Source organism: Magnolia sinica, chromosome 5, assembly GCF_029962835.1.
Source record: "Magnolia sinica isolate HGM2019 chromosome 5, MsV1, whole genome shotgun sequence".
Classification (NCBI taxonomy): Eukaryota; Viridiplantae; Streptophyta; class Magnoliopsida; order Magnoliales; family Magnoliaceae; genus Magnolia; species Magnolia sinica.
In genome coordinates this window covers 70,180,797-70,198,164 of record NC_080577.1, presented here as the reverse complement: position 1 = coordinate 70,198,164, position 17,368 = coordinate 70,180,797, and the positions used below count along the sequence as shown (strand labels likewise).

The 17,368-nt window shown below is 39.9% G+C and overlaps 1 protein-coding gene across 1 annotated transcript; it reads right to left on the bottom strand.

Annotated features, from left to right (window-relative positions):
• Positions 1-13,780: 13,780 nt before the first annotated feature.
• Positions 13,781-14,230, bottom strand: LOC131247067 (cytochrome P450 71AP13-like). The gene has a single exon (XM_058247511.1). The coding sequence runs from the start codon at positions 14,228-14,230 to the stop codon at positions 13,781-13,783; it is 450 nt and encodes a 149-aa protein (XP_058103494.1).
• Positions 14,231-17,368: the final 3,138 nt, after the last annotated feature.

The following is a 17,368-nucleotide window of genomic DNA, read 5'->3' as shown; positions in this document are numbered from 1 at the left end:
CTTTGATCCCGATTCGGGGCCCACTTGACCGGGCGGTCACACAGGCCCGGATGAAAGGATATATATATATATATATATATATATATATATATATATATATATATATATATATATATATATATCGGCTTGATCCAAACCTAGTAGCCCACTGCGTGGGACCACCATGATGCAGGTGCATCATCCAGCACCGACAGTGGCTGGATAATGGATATAATATATATTATGTAAATATATGTATATATCATGATATTATGTTATATTATATTATATAATATGATATAATATTATATAACACGGAATATATATACATACAAATATATATCTGTACCTGTGGGTCCCATGTTAGATCCAGACCGTCCTGATAGTGGGACCCAGATTCACAGCTCAATGGTAGACGGAGTGAAAGATACCTCATTTCAACGCTGAGGTCTTGGCATGGATTCCCTAGTACGGGTGGCTGCCATGAAGTGTGACTGACGGTGGGTGCTAACAGTGAGGTCTGAGTGGACGTGGGGACCGTGGGACCCACCCATGTGGTCCACCCGTCTAGATGGGCCACACCGTGATGCGTGTCTCTAGACGATGGGACCCACCACACATGTGGGGCTACCCACGATGCATGTGTATGTCCAGGCCGTCCAGGGCCTGGACGTTCTATTTTTAAAAAAAATATAATATAAATATATATTATAATATAATATAATATTATATATTTAATATGTATGTTGTGGTGGGTCCTACGTAGGACCCACCTCTGCTTCTTTTAAAAAGTAGCAAGGGCTGCATGTTGTATATAATATAATATTAATATATTGTATATCTGTTGTGATGGGCCCTACGTGGGACCCACCTCTGCCATCTTAAATGCAGAATAATGAAAGAAATGAAAAAAAGAGATAAATTTTTTTTTATATCTTATATATATATATATATATATATATATATATATATATATATATATATATATATATATATATAATATAATATATATTATGTATGTATATATATATATTATATGTATATGTATATACATATATGATGCAGCTGCATCGTCCAGCACTGTCCAGTTTGCTGGACAGTGGCTGGACAATGGATATAACATATATTATATAAATATATGTATATATAAGATATGCATATATCATGATATTATATTATATTATATTATATAATATGATATAATATTATATAACATGGAATATATATATATATACACACACACACAGATATGTATCTGTACCTGTGGGTACCACGTGAGATCCAGACCGTCCTGATAGTGGGACCCAGATCCACAGCTCAATGGTAGACGGAGTGAAAGGTACCTCATTTCAACGTTGAGGTCTTGGCACGGATTCTCTAGTACGGGTGGCTGCCATGAAGTGTGATTGACGGTGGGTGCTAACAGTGAGGAGTGAACGGACGTGGGACCGTGGGACCCACTCACGTCGTCCACCTGTCTAGATGGGCCACACCGTGATGCATGTGGGGGAGTCCACCGTCTCTGGACGGTGGGACCCACCACACGTGTGGGGCTACCCACGATGCATGTGTATGTCCAGGCCACGTTCTATTTTTTCAAAATATAATATTAATATATATTATAATATAATATAATATAAAAATATAATATTAATATAATATAATATAATATATTTAATATGTATGTTGTGGTGTGTCCATCATAGGACCCACATCTACTTCTTTTAAAAAGTAGCAAGGGATGCATGTTGTATATAATATAATATTAATATATATATTATAATATAATATAATATATTTAATATGTATGTTGTGGTGTGTCCATCATAGGACCCACATCTACTTCTTTTAAAAAGTAGCAAGGGATGCATGTTGTATATAATATAATATTAATATATTTTATATATGTTGTGGTGGGCCCTATGTGGGGCCCACCTCTGCCATCTTAAATACAAAAAAGCTGCACAACAGCAACTAGATTTATAAATATATTATAAATTTTATATATATGCTTAAAGCTGGCAGCAGCCATATTATATATAATATGTATGTGTTGTATCCATGCCGTTCAACCATTTGTGACCCACCATGATGGCTGTTTGGGTGGTGGGACCCACCATGATGCATGTGTTTTATCCATGCCGTTCAACCATTTGTGAGATCACTGTACGGCATGGGAAAAAGAATGATGTCAGATCTAAAGTTTAGGTGGACCCCACCATTTAAATAGTAGATAGTGACATCCACCGTTCAAACTTCTAAGGGCCATGGTAGTTTTCAAATAAGTTGATATTGTTTTCACTTCATTTACCTCTATGCTAACTTATGAATAGGTCGGATCTCAAATATACATAAGGTTGGGCCCAATTTGATATAAATGAGGCCCATCGGTGCGGCCTATTTGATATACACGAAGCCCGTCGGTGCGGCCCATATAATGCGGCCCATGTGATGTGACCCGCTTGACATAAGAGGCCCATTGTGATATGTTTGAGGCCCAGGTGTGAGGCCCACCTGTTGTATATTCGAGGCCCAATGAAATGTATGTTGGCCCATATGCGAGGCCAATGTGATGTAAATGAGGCCAATCGTGATTGTACGTGAGGCCGTGGGCCCACTATACGTTTGGCCCTATGTAGGCCACTCCTTGGGAGCAATGTTGGTTAGATGTCCACATTGATGGGCAATGATGGTTGGATGTCCACATTGTGACCTTCCCTTAGGCCTGGTTAGGCCCATTCTCTTGTGGGTTAACACAAATAAGTGAGCCCTATTCGCCGTAGACGGGTGACTCTGTGCTATCAAATTTGATATAACCACAACCGAGCATCGATCCTTATACTATGGTTAATCGGCTGATCATCTATGGACCTTGCTTCGTTTATCTGCTGATTATTGGTGTCGATTGTCGAGACCGACACCGATTAATGATCCTGATTATCGGTGCCGATTACCGATGCTAATTATCGGTGCCGATTGTCGAGACCGACGCCGATTATCGACCTTGATTATCGGTGCCAATTACCGATGCTAATTATTGGTGCCGATTGTCAAGACTGACGCCGATTATTGACCCTGATTATCGGTGTCGATTATCGATGTTGATTATCAATGTCGATTATCGAGGCTGACGCTAGTTATTGATACCGATTGTGAGTACGTGACAACATAACATCATAATACATGCCCATACACATCATTTGCATGCTTGTGATGAGATGAGTGATTGATTATAACACATGCCATTGGGCATATTGTTATGGGACTCCTTGGAAAAGGGAGATGCCCACATGAGCGCGTAGTAAGTGCATGATTGCTATATGACTGGATTGCGCGATTCATGCATCTCGCATTGTGTGACATGTATACTGTACGGCCTAGTGACATCAAGGCCATAGCCGCCACAGGTATATCGTGGTTGGCTGGATTGGATACCAAAAATCTTGTTCTACATGGGGTACTATAAATATCCCTGAGTGAAAGTCACTAAACCCTTATGGTACCAGGAGGTTGCTCCAACATCTAGACCGAGTGGGTGTATGAGCGCCGAGTGCCAATTACCAGAAGGCCACGCTTTCCACTATGTTGTGGTTGGTTGGAAGGGGGTGCGGCCTTACTCACTTGAGAGGAAAGGGTAAAGCTAGGCTGAGTTTGACCAGCTCGAGGAATGGGTCCGCTATCGACGAGCTGAGTCCGATATTGGCAGGCAGATAGTGAGGTCTCTTCCACTTACCTTATTGCGCGCGATGGGGCGACAATCTAGTTGGAGTGTACTAGAGTCCAGTGATATTCTAGAGTTGAGCTGTATTGACATGTGGACTTAGATGAAGATTGGTGTGCTTGAATTGCATCTCGCATCTCATAGCCTTGGTATGACCGACATCATTCATGCCTTGCATCGCATAGACTTGGTACGGCTAATAGTGTTCATGGATTCATCAGCATATTCCACATTACTCTGATACTGCATAATTATATTACTACCTTGCGCACACACTTTCACCCCCTTTAAGCTTTCCATAAGCTTATGTACGACCGTTGCGTGCAGGTGACATTGGATCGCAACAGCGCTGAGGTAGGAGTGCTTAGCAGATCATTTTGGAGCTTTTATCTATCATCATTGTATTTCCTTTACGCACATTGTACTTATAATTTTTTTTATCATAGTGGAAATGTGATGGAGTTTTTAGTTGTTATTTTTGGGTTATGCCTTTGGTTATACTTATTACGAATCAAATTGATATTGAAAATCCTCCTCGTAGCATCCCAGGATCGGAACCCGACGAATGGGCGCTGGGAGCCGAGATGGGGTACTACGGATGCTATCAATGCTGGATTCGGCGATCAAAAATTTTGTGAGCCCGATTTTCGAGTTTGGGTCCTGATAAAGGCCTTGCCTAAAGTGTTCCATATGGCTTGCTTCGTCTTAACTATATATCATGATGTCATCAAAGTAGACCACAATGAACCTCCTAATGAACGACTTAAGAACTTGTTTTTATCAACCCCATGAATGTACTAGGCGCGTTCGAAAGACTGAAGGGCTTGACCATCCATTCATAAAAACATTCCTTGGTCTTAAAGGTTATTTTCCACTCATCACCTGGCCATACCTGAATCTGATGGTAGCTGCTCCAAATCTAATTTAGAAATTAATTTCGCACCCTTAAGCATATCTAACATGCCATCTAGTCGTGGTATGGAAAACCTGTATTATATAGTAATCTTATTAATCTCCTGGCTGTCATACACATGCGCCAACTCCCAAATTTTTTTTGGCGTTAATAGGGCTGGTAAGGTGCATGGGCTCATGCTTTCTCGGATAAGACCATTACGGATCAGTTCCTCCACTCGTCCTTACAAAATATCGTACTCCTTCGGACTCATCCGATAGTAAGGACGATTGGGTATGCTGGACCTGGGGACAAGGTTGATATGGTACTGAATATCTCGTATGGGAGGCAACCCATCGGGAAATTCATCAGGTCTTTGAATTCATGCAACAATGGCTTTAGTGTCTCAGGGATGATGGTAGGCTCGAGTTCTTCCCCTTTTACAATTAATACATGGGCCTGCGTTGTTTCTTTAGATTCCTTCACGAAATCCTATATGGTTAAGAGAGAACAACCCTCCACTTTAGATGTTTCAAGTGGCTCCTCTAGACTCATAGGGGCTAATATGGTTTTCTAGCCATTTTTTATGAAAATATACACATTATCTCGCCCTTTATGAGTGGCGTCACAATTAGATTGCCATGATCGACCGAGTCGCATGTGACAAGCCTCCATGTCCACTACATCACATACTACATCTTTATAATATTTACCAATCGAAAAAGATGTAGTGCACTGTTCAGTTACTTTAGTTTCACTGACCTTCTTAATCTAATCGATTGTATATGGGGAGGGATGATGCACCATTTTTAATTATAACTTTTCCACCATGACCTTAGAGACAATGTTCTCACTACTCCCATTGTCGATGATCATATCGCAGACTCTTCGATTCACTGTACACCTAGTTCAGAAGATGTTATTTTGTTATGGGTGTACCTCTTTCCTGGGCGCATACGATAGTCACCTCACGACGAGTGACTCACCATGATCCTATGAAACCCAACCTGTCTCATCTGCCTTGTCCTCTGTGGCATGCTCTAATTCTTCAACATCTAGGTCTTCATTGGTGTTTTCAGCACCACCATCATTAGTGGTGAGGTTCGCCACTTGTCGCTGGGGACAAATATTTGATAAGTGACCTGATTGGCCACAACAATAGCAATTGTTTGGCCTTGGCCGAATGTAAGGATTTGGAATCCTACTCGTGCCCACTATTGTTGGTGCTACACGTTGAGGCCTATATGGAACGCTCCCCATATCATGGTTTGCAATTATAGGAGGTTGAGGATGTGCTCCTCCTGATTTTTTTTCTTGTGCCAATATTGGATCCTCTGTGGGACCCTTTATGGGGAGCCAAGTTAATGGATAAGGCCAATTAGGGACTCTTGCAAGCTGCATTTCTGCCCTACTTACCAACTGAACCAATTCATCCATGGTCCCGACTGAGTGCATTTGAACTCAATCCTGAATCACCGATCGTAGCCAACTTACAAATCGTGCTACCTTCTGCGATTCGGTTTCTGATAGATCATTTCGTGTTGCCAACCGCTGGAATTCTTCCATGTAATTTGTGACGGTTCGACTCCCTTGTCGACAATTTTGGTATTGCTGGAACATTACCTGCTCATAATCATTAGGGAGGAATCGGGATCGAAGAAGGCATCTCATTCGTGGCCATGATGAGATGGGCGCCTTATTCTGTCGGGCACGTGAGAGTTGTAATTGGTCCCACCATGTAGAAACACCACGTCCATGTAATCAAAATATCTTTCTACTTCGACTAGCCAGTCGAGGAAATCTTTTATGTATAATAAATCGTTAAAACTGGGAAGTTTGGCCTTAGCTCGATAGTCTCTTTCAACGCGATGTAGATGATCATCTTCATGTATTGGTCGTTGGGCAAAACCTTCATCAAGATCATCGTCATTAGATTAAGGCATACTATAAAGAGTAAAAAACAAAAATAAAATGGATTTTTGACCATTTATCTGATGGAATTTCACAAATTTGGCATGGACAACCTGGCATATTAGGGTTGGGTGGCTAAAGTAGCTCGTCCTACCCAAAATCATATATGACATGTTGAAAAACTCATTCCGGTTTACGAGATATGCCCGTTTGAAGGCCCTGACGATCCGGATCACTTTCGCCTTTAATTGGGCCTTCTCTGATCGATCTTGGCCATGAAACTGTCGCGACTTGCTCTACATCATGGATTTGAAAATGAAGGATTTTCCAGTCTCGAAGGATTTTGGGGCAGCCACTTTCATCACTGTATTTTGTCAGCTTAATGGTTTGGATCGACATGAGCTCATGTCCAACGGTAATAATCCCCAAGAGATGTACTCTAGTAAACCTAGTCCCATTGGTGTTGTGAATGGTACCCTACTTAGAGTGGAGGCCATCCCAATTAATGGTTTGGATCCATTATTCTGGTGGATTTTTAGCATGTTAGACATTTAGAAAGTCCGATCCCAATTAAGGGTTGGATCCATTATCCAGGTTGGATGGCTAAAGTAGCTCGTCCTACCCAAAATCATATATAGCACGTCGGATAACTCATTGCGGTTTTCTAGATATGCCCGTTTAAAAACCCTGACGGTCCAGATCACTTCCGCCTTAGATTGAACCTTTTCTGATCCATGTTGGCCATGAAATTATCGTGACCCGCTCTACATCATGGATTTGAAATTGAAGGATTTTCTAGTCTCAAAGAATTTTGGGGCAGCCACCTTCATCACTGTTGAGTGTTAAATATTGCATGTTCTCCCCTATTTATATCTTGGTTTTATGAACATGATAATACTTAATGGTATATTTTATGCATGTTTGTGTTGCTAGGTGAATTTGAGAGCTTTAATTGAAAAGAATGTTAAAAGCATGAATTTGATGCCCAAGAATCACTAAGGCAAAAGATGGATCTTAAGAGGACAAGATTGAAGAATTCACATGCCAAAGATCCAAGGAAATCAAGTGAGGAATGAAGAGAATCAAAGATTTAAAGTAAAGAAAAGGAATATGCGTGAAATTCGACTAGCCCAAGCTCTACCTCGACCAGCCTAAGTTCTGTCTCGACCAGCCCAAGGAAGTTTGGCTCGAACTCCAGCAACATTATCTTTCAAATTCACGTGACCTTTGACTAGTCGAAGATTCCGCTCGAAGATTACCCTCAACTAGTCGAAGGTTACGTAGATTTTGTGCAGACTGCATAAATTTGAGGCGGTTTCTGGACTTTTCCAACTCGGTGCCAAAGTTGGAGTTCTCCAACTATAAATAGGACTTCCTAAGATGCTCCAAAGCATCTTCTAGGGTTTGAGGAGTGGAGCAAAAAGGGTGGAGCTGCCATCCGAGAGTTTTTCTTCTTCTTCCTTAGTTGTTTTTTATGTGTTTCTTAAGAGATTTTAGTTCAATCGTGTCTATGGTTGGCTAAACCTCTTAGCTAGGGCTAGGAGGTAAAGCTTGTAGCGTGATTGAGATGTTTACTTTACTTCGATTCATGTTTATGTTGAACTTCATTGATTTCTAGTTGATTTTAAGTAATATTTTCAGTTTTCAATGGTTTATTGTGACTCAAATTACAGTAGACGCTACGATAGCTTTGAATATCTTCTTTTCCTATTTAAGATTATTGGATCGGTAAATCCTGTTGTTTGTCATCGTCTCCTGGGCATGGTTGGGTGACAGAATCCCTTCCAATCTTCACAATCCTCTTCCATTGAGGTTAGATCAATGAGAAGTTCAGAGATTTGATCATCTCTCTTTCCAATTGGATAAGATAGGACTCTGATTCCAATTGGATCTCTTGAATCAAGTTAGCTTCCCAATAGTTACAAGTGGATCCTTGGCACCCTAGTTCCCACCTTTAAATTGATAGTTTAATCATAATATTCACAATTTCTTCCTTATTTAAGATAGTTTATATCTTTCTCTAATTTTAGTTCTAGTAACTTTTAGAAAACGCACGAGTTTAGTCCCTGTGAATTCGACCTCGGTCTTACTGAGATTATTATTACATCGCGACTCTACACTTGGGAATGTGAATATGTTTTTGGCGTCGTTGTTGGGTACTATAGTTGCGCTTTTCTGAAATTAATTAGTATTAAGATTATGTTAAGATTAGGGTTTTTAGGATTTTTTAGTTTTTAGATTTTATTTTTAGGTTTTATCTTATTTTCTATTTCTTCTTCTAACATTGCTAACATAGTTTGATTGTTTTAATTATGTAGGATTTTCAATTCTAGTTCTTCTCTTCTGGTAACTTCTTCCCTCCACTTACTTTCCATATTGCTGTAGATTTTTTTTTTTTGAAAATTAGATTCAAAATTAGGGTTTTACTATGTATATGCAAGAGTGGGAACGTTAGTATGCTGAGCCACTTCTAGAAAATGAGAGATTTTGTAAAGGGCTGCCAGATGATTATGTTAGAAAACAACCTATGTCTAATTTTTTTTCTAAAACCATGATTGAGAACCAACCAGAATATAATGCTCCGCCGATTAAGAAGTCTATACGTGATCATATGAGGGAGAATAATTACACCCCACCGATTAAGAGAACAGTACGTGATTATTGAGGTGATAATGTGTACTAACGACCATCGAACTCTCCCACCTATGACCTGTATGATTATGATCAGTGGAAACATCATGATTGGAGAGATGAACCAACAATGGATTATAGTGACTATTCTTTTGGATCCCCTATCTTGAAAATACAAACAGAAACAATCTAAGAGAATTCACTTCAGAATTCTACGCGAACTCTAGAGCTCATCCAAGCATTTCATGAAGTTTCAAAAGCTATGCAAGAGATAAGTGCACGCTCTGCGAGTAGGGAGAATATTGAAATTGAGAATGAGAAGTTGGATCTTGTTAATGAGCATATGGTTCAATTTCCCAAAGAGTCAATCTCGATGACTATCCAAATGAATGATCAAGAGACATCGTTATATTTCAAATATAATGATACTGACATACTCCACCCACCTAACACACTTGATCTCAATAAGGAGGAAGAGGCTAGTTTATTCGAGCCTCAACCCAACCTAGAAACACAGTGTGAGGAAAGTGATTTCAACTCACTTGTGAACTGTACTGAATTAGACAATGATGTGGAGTGGGATGACAACCATGAGTTTATAACCCAAATTTCTCGGGAATCAATCTCAATTATGGTCCAGGTAAACGATTAAGAACTACAAGGAATTATCGACCATAATGATCTACTCCACCCATCTGACACGTTTGATTTAAATGTGGATGATAAGTCCTTCCTAGTGAACTGCATGACCCTTTCGAGGTGTGCTCGGCCCACTCCGCTGATTTAAATGATGATTTGATTAGGGAGATGGATGACTTGCTAGACATGACTCCGGTATTTGAAACTACCAAGTGGAGGCCACCATTGGAACAATCATCCCTTGATGATACAATGCCTCTACTAACTAGTATTAATGAATTGAGTCTTCACATTAAATCTTCACCTTCTGATTCTCAATCTATCTATGCAGGGTAAGGCGAGATGTATTCGGTGATGATCGACTCTCACCAAGATGAAGAGCAAGAGAGCATGCTTTACTCTATTTTCAAAGATAATGAAGGAGTCCTTGGGCATATCATCACAAACCTCAATGTGGAAAACAAGCTCCCCTCAACTAAATCTCTCAACTCTCTGGAAGATTTCTTAGTACACTTTGAAGATCTTAAAGATAACACGATAAAAGAAATAGTTGATGCCTTGCAAGATAATACCTCGGTAGTTGTTACTGACCAAGAGAACCCTTATTCTAAAGCCCCTCCTTACACAGATCCTGAACATTTATCATCAAAAGAGGAGGAGCTAACAATTGAACTAAAGTCTTAAACTTTGGAATGTGTTGAGACTATACCACCTAGTAACAATTTTTCTGAATTTCATCTACTTGTAGTCTCTAATTCACCATGGTGTACTAACATTGATTTTTTTTTTTTTTTTTGTCATAGGTGATTCATATATACTTTGGACACCTCTAGAGATTAAAAGGAAACTTTATGCTAAGGTCCATAAATTTCTTTGGATAGTCATGCTCCAGGGCATCCAAGCCTATTGCAAAAAGTGCTTTTAGATAATCTTGTTGAGAATTCTACTGAGAAATTTATCAAGATACTGGCCGAAAGAGGAACCTTGTAGCATGATTGAGTAGATTTTCCTTGCTTTCATAGTTTGGGATTAGAATTTATTGCTTTAATAGGATTAGGGTAGTTTGCTTTCGGTTTGTCTAGTCTTTATGCTAACCCATCTTCACACTGAGATCCTTGAAATAACACAGATTCTACTTCTTTAGGTACTACCTTTCCATCACTTCTCCTTTCTTTTCATTGTCTCATATGCATTGTATGCTTATATCTTTTAAATTAAGGACAATGCAGATTTTAAGTTGGGGGGTGTGGATTAGGTAAACTAATCATTATTTTCTTAGTTTTGAGCTAATAACTGTGGACCTATGGAAAATTTTCAATTTTTCAAGATAAAACCTATTTGGAAATTGATAATTTGTTGATTAAGAATGCTTTGAGTATGATGATAAGATAGAAATCGAATTTTGAATTGTTGGATTTTGATCAACTAAGTAGCCCATCACTTATGGTTCTTGCACTGAATTGATTAAGAAGAAGTTTGAATATCATGATAATTTAAATCACAAGACATGTTTAAGTTGCTTTCTGTGAATTATGCTAGAATTTCTGATTGTTGGTATGTGAATCATTGATAGATGTTGAGAATCGAGTTTGGAGAATTTTATCCACCTTAAAAGATGAAAAGAATCAGTTAAAAAATAGTGAGATCGACAAAAAGGTCATGTATGATGAAAAGACTGGAAAATAATGAAAGAATATAAAGTCTGAAAAAGAATTGAGATAAAGAGACTGAAAATACTGAATGAATATAAGTGACCGTCGATATAAAATAAAAAAACTAGAAAAAAAAGGAAAAGGGGATAAGTTCAGAATCAACACTTGAGTTTTCAACCAATCTTGAAGTGGTGAGCACGGCTAACATTATGAAATAATAGTATTTTCATAAGGGGTAAGTTTATTTTCACCAAGCACATTGAGAAACTTGATATATGAACTTATACTCTAATGTAATTGATAAATAACCTACTTGATTGATTGCTTATGTGATTTGGCTCTAGGTTTTCAAAATCCCGCTTTCTAGTCTTAATTATACTCATTCATACTCGATTGCACAAAAGAATATTTTCTAAAAAAGGTTTGAACATTGAAATTGAGGTTCACTTTACGCATGTTTTGCTCGGGACTAGGAAAATGCTGGTTGGTGAGTATGTTGAGTGTTAAATATTGCATACTCTCCCCTATTTATATCTTGGTTTTATGAACACGATAATGCTTAATGGTATATTTTATACATGTTTGTGTTGCAAGGTGAATTTGAGAGCTTGAATTAAAAAGAATATTAAAAGCATGGATTTGATGCTCAAGAATCACCAAGGCAAAAGATGGATCTTAAGAGGACAAGATTGAAGAATTCACATGCCAAAGATCTAAGGAAATCAAGTGAGAAATGAAGAGAATCGAAGATTTGAAGTGAAGAAAAGGAATACGCGTGAAATTCAACTAGCCCAAGCTCTACCTCAACTAGCCCAAGGAAGTTCAACTCGAACTTCAGCAACATTATCTTTCAAATTCATGTGACCTTCGACCAGTCAAGGATTTTGCTCCACTAGTCAAAGATGACCTTCGACCAATCGAAGATTGCCCTCAACTAGTCAACGGTTGGTAAATTTTGCGGCGGACTACCTAAATTTGAGGCAGTTTTCGGACTTTTCCAACTCGGTGAGAAAGTTAGAGTTCCCCAACTATAAATAGGAGTTCTTAGAATGCTCCAAAGCATCTTCTAGGGTTTGAGGAGTGGAGTAAAAATGGTGGAGCTGCCATTCGAGAGTTTTTTATTTTCTTCCTTAGTTGTTTTTATGCTTTTCTTAAGAGATTTTAGTTCAATCATGTCTATGGTTGGCTAAACCTCTTAGATAGGGGTAATAGGTGAAGCTTGTAGCGTGATTGAGATGTTTACTTTGCTTTGATTCATGTTTATGTTGAACTTCATTGAGTTTTAGTTGATTTTAATGAATATTTTTAATTTTCAAAGGTTTATTGTGACTTAAATTACAGTAGACGCTGCGATAGTTTTGAATATCTTCTTTTCCTATTTTAGATTATTGGATTGGTAAATCCAGTTGTTTGCCATCGTCTCTTAGGAATGGTTGGGTAACGAAATCCCTTCCAATCTTCACAATCCTCTTCCATTGAGGTAGATCAATGAGAAGTTCAGAGATTTGATCATCTCTCTTTCCAATTGGATATGATAGGACTCTGATTCCATTTTGATCTCTTGAATCAAGTAAGGTAGATTCCCAATAGCTACAAGTGGATCCTTGGCTCCCTAGTTCCCACCTTTAAATTGATAGTTTAATCACACTATTCACAATTTCTTCCTTATTTAAGATAGTTTTTATCTTTCTCTAGTTCTAGTTCTAGTTGCTTTTAGAAAACGCACAAGTTTAGTCCCTGTGGATTCAACCTCGGTCTTACCGAGATTATTACTACATCGTGACCCTACACTTGGGGTTATGAACAATCACTATATTTTGTTAGCTTATTTGTTTGGATTGACATGAGCTCATGTCTAATGGTAATAATCCCCAAGAGATGTACTCTAGGAAACCTGGTCCTATTGGTGTTGTGGACAGTGCCCTACTCAGAGTGGTGGCCATCCTAATTAATGGTCTGGATCCATTATTTTGGTGCACTTTCTGTGTGTTAGACATTTAGATAGTCTGATCACCAATTTAGACCATCCATTTGATAGTTGTGCAAAAGGTTACACAGATCGTAAGATCATAAAATGTCATAACAGTCACTTGCAAATCGATGATTAGAATAGAAGGCTCGTTTCTTGCATCATAAACCAATTTATTCATATTTAAATTGATGGTTTGATGACAATATCCATGGCCTACAAGAGAGACAATGGGAAGGAAGGAGAAAACATTACGAGCAACATTTAAAATCATCTTAGACGAAGCGTGGCTTGGCAATGACAATCATATCACATATTCAATGCATTGTGATTCCAAAGATTTCTGTCATGTCCAAATCTTTCACTTCGACGCCATGTGAAAACTCCTAGTCAAAGTAGTGTAGAAGTTGTGCCAGAGAAAGCTCAATGCTGGCTGCTCCGAATGTGATAGTAGGGTACCCTCTTCTCCCTACTCCGAATGGTATGAGCTCAAAATCTTGCCCCTTAAGATCAATAGGGTTGCCAATGAATCTATCTGGGTTAAAGATCTCCGGATTCTCCCAGGACATTGGGTCCCTCCCTATTGCCCAGGCATTGATGAAGAAACGTGTTTTGGTAGGAATTTGATACCCAGTTATTGTCACTTCTTCCATGGATTCTCTTAGGACTAGTACTGGAGCTGGCAGATGCAACCAAAAGATCTCTTTGATTAAAGCCTTTAAGTAGGAAAGTCGTTGGAGATCATCCTCTAACATTGTTCTTCTATCTCCTATGACACTTCTTACTTCATCTTGTGCTTTCTTCATCACCCTTAGATTCACAATGAGTTCTGTCATTCCCTAGTCGAGAGTTATGAAGGTTGTATCAGTTCTTGCAGCAAACATGTCCTCTATTATAGTGAAAATGATAAACTAAGCACAATATATGGGAAACATAACATCATCATATAAAATCGGAGACAACATACAAGATATAACATATCATCAATCATTAAAGAGATGGGGATAATGCTCTTGAATCTTGGCCTTGCACTCCCAAGATGCCTCATTAACAGAATGGTGGCCCCACTGAACCTTCACCAAGGGAATGACCTTGGTCCAAAGGACCTGTTCCTTTCGATGAAGGATATGAACTGGCTACTCAATGTAAGAAGCGTCCTCACAAACCTCCAACGACTGCTAATCAATATCAGGAACGATGTCTAACCCACACTTCCTCAGCATAGAGACATGGAAAACGTTGTGGACACCACATAACTAAGATGGCAAGGCAAGCCAATAAGCCACGACACCAATGCGCCTAGTGTTCTCAAAAGGTCCTATGAATCTCGGGGCAAGCTTGCCTTTCACTCCAAATTGAACTACGCCCTTCATGGGTGAGACCTTGATATACACATGGTTCCTTACATCAAACTCCAAGGATGACGCCGGCGATCACCAAAACCCTTCTGCCGGCTCTGAGGTGTGCGCATCCTCTTCCTAATGATATCGATAGTGTCTAACGTCTGCTGCACAAGCTCGGGACCTAGGAGACGCCGCTCTCCAACCTCGGTCCAATAACCTGAAGATCTGCACGGTCTGATATATAATGCCTCAAAAGGAGTCATGCTAATGGTCGCCCGATAGCTGTTGTTGTATGTGAACTCAACCAATCACAGATGCTCATCCCAACTACCCCTGAAGTCAGTCGCGCAGGCCTGAAGCATATCCTCAAGGATCTGGTTGACTGTCTCGGTCTAGCCATCGGTTTGCGGATGGTACGCGGTGTTGAGCTGCAAAATAGATCCCATCGCTCTCTAAAAGCTCCTTCAGAACTGAGACGTGAACCTTGGGTCCCGGTAAAAAACGATCGAGACTAGAACACTGTGCATTCTCACAATCTCCTCGATGAATAACCTTGTAAGCCGGTCCAAAGGCCAAATCACACGAATCACAAGAAAATGTGTCGACTTCGTCAGGCGATCAACGATGACCCAGATGGTGTCGTGACCTCGCTGAGTCCTTGGTAAGCCTATGATAAAATCTGTAGATACGTGCTCCCACTTCCACGTTGGGACACTCAAAGACTGCAATGGACCAGGGGGTCTCTAATGATTGGCCTTAAATGCTGGCATGTGTTACACTCGGCCACAAAACTGGCGATCTGGCGCTTCATCTCCACCCAAAAATATTATCTCCTCATATCATGATACATCTTCGTCGAGTCAGGGTGGATAAAAAACTGCGATCGATGTGCCTCGGTCATAAGATCTCTGCACAACTCAGGAATATCCCAGACACACAATCGGCCTCTAAGCGAAATTCACCATCAGAACCAATCTACCAATTTATCTGACTCTCAGATGCTGCCTCTGCTAGGTAATCCTATAATGACTCGTCTGTCTGTTAAGCCTTGATCTCCCTTACGACAAGAAAGGATTGAATCGACAAGCTCGATAGATGAACGATAGAAGACTGCAAAAAAAAATCAAAGTCATACTCTGCTATATCCTCGAGCCTCCTCCACTCTTGAATCGTCATGTGTGCCACCGGCCTCATGGCTGATGGCTAAGGGCATTCGCCACCACATTCGCCTTGCCTGGGTGGTACTGGAGATCAAAATCATAGTCCTTCAAGAGCTCAATCCAACGCCTCTACCTCATGTTCAGCTTGGATTGAGAGAATAAGTACTTTAAGCTCTTGTGGTTGGAGAAAAGCTCGAGCCTGACCCCATAGAGATAGTGCCTTCACACCTTCAGTGTGAAGATGACTGCTGCCAGTTCCAAATCGTGCATGGGGTAGTTTAACTCATGGACCTTGAGCTGACGAGACGCATAAGCCGCTGGTCTCCCGTGCTGCATCAGGACAACACCCAATCCAATACGTGATGCATCATTAAATACAACAAATCCATCACTCTCTGAGGGAAGAGTGAGGACAGGAGTGGATGTTAGATGATCCTTCAGCTCCACGAATTCTTGCTCACATGAGTCAGTCCAAACAAAATCTACACCCTTCGGAGTTAACCTGCTCAGGGGGGCTGCAATATGGGAGAAGTCTTCAATGAAATGCCAATATTATCCCCCTAAACCAAGGAAACTGCGGATCTCGGATGCAGTCGTGGGTTGGACCCACTTACGCATTGCCTCAACCTCTGAGGGGTTTATTGCGACACTCTCCCTTGTCACCACGTGACCGAGGAACTTCACCTCCTCCTGCTGATGAGGGTCAAATATTGCATATCAGACCCTAAGTATTGCCGAATTTTACGTCCATGATAAGGCTTAATGGAATATTTTAATCGTGTTTTTGTTGTAGGGTGTAATTAGGAGCATTGACTGAAAAAGAATTAAAAGTATTGATTTGACGCTCAGAAGTCACTAAAGCAAAGGACGGACTCCAGAGTACTGAGATCAATGGATTTACATGCCAGGGATCCGAGAAAATCAAGCCGTTCATGTTAAAGAGGCCCAAAAATGGTCCAGAATGCAAGATCACAGGGTTCCCACCATCCGATTGACTTGAAACTTCATAAATGTGATGGGGACCATAAATTAACTGTACATATTAAATTTCAACCATTGGATCACTCGAAATAGAGGGTTCACTGCAAACGAGAATGTGCAAAGAAAGTCGACTCCAGCCAGCACATCTTCTCCGCCTCCTTTAGTTGTCTATATAAGAAAGAGAAAGAAAACGTGAGAGGGACATCTTGGCTAGGGATCCAAGTTTTGGGATGTGCCTACACAAGAGAGAGTAGTTGGAGTTTGGTATTTTTATTTATTTCTTTTTCTTTTTATTTTATTTTGCTTTGTTTAAGGGATCCAGCCCATTCATGTTGGGCTAAACCTCTTATCTAGGGCTAAGAGGAGAAGCTTGTGGAGTGATGGGACTGATTCTACGGCTCTGATTCATGTTGATGAACCTTCTGTTTGATTCTAGTTTAATTATATGGAATGCTTTTAGTTTTTAATGGTTTATTGTGACTGAAATTAC

Excerpts from the sequence above, each read along its gene's own strand:
- LOC131247067 (XM_058247511.1), bottom strand. The coding sequence starts at position 14,230 with ATGACAGAACTCATTGTGAATCTAAGGGTGATGAAGAAAGCACAAGAT.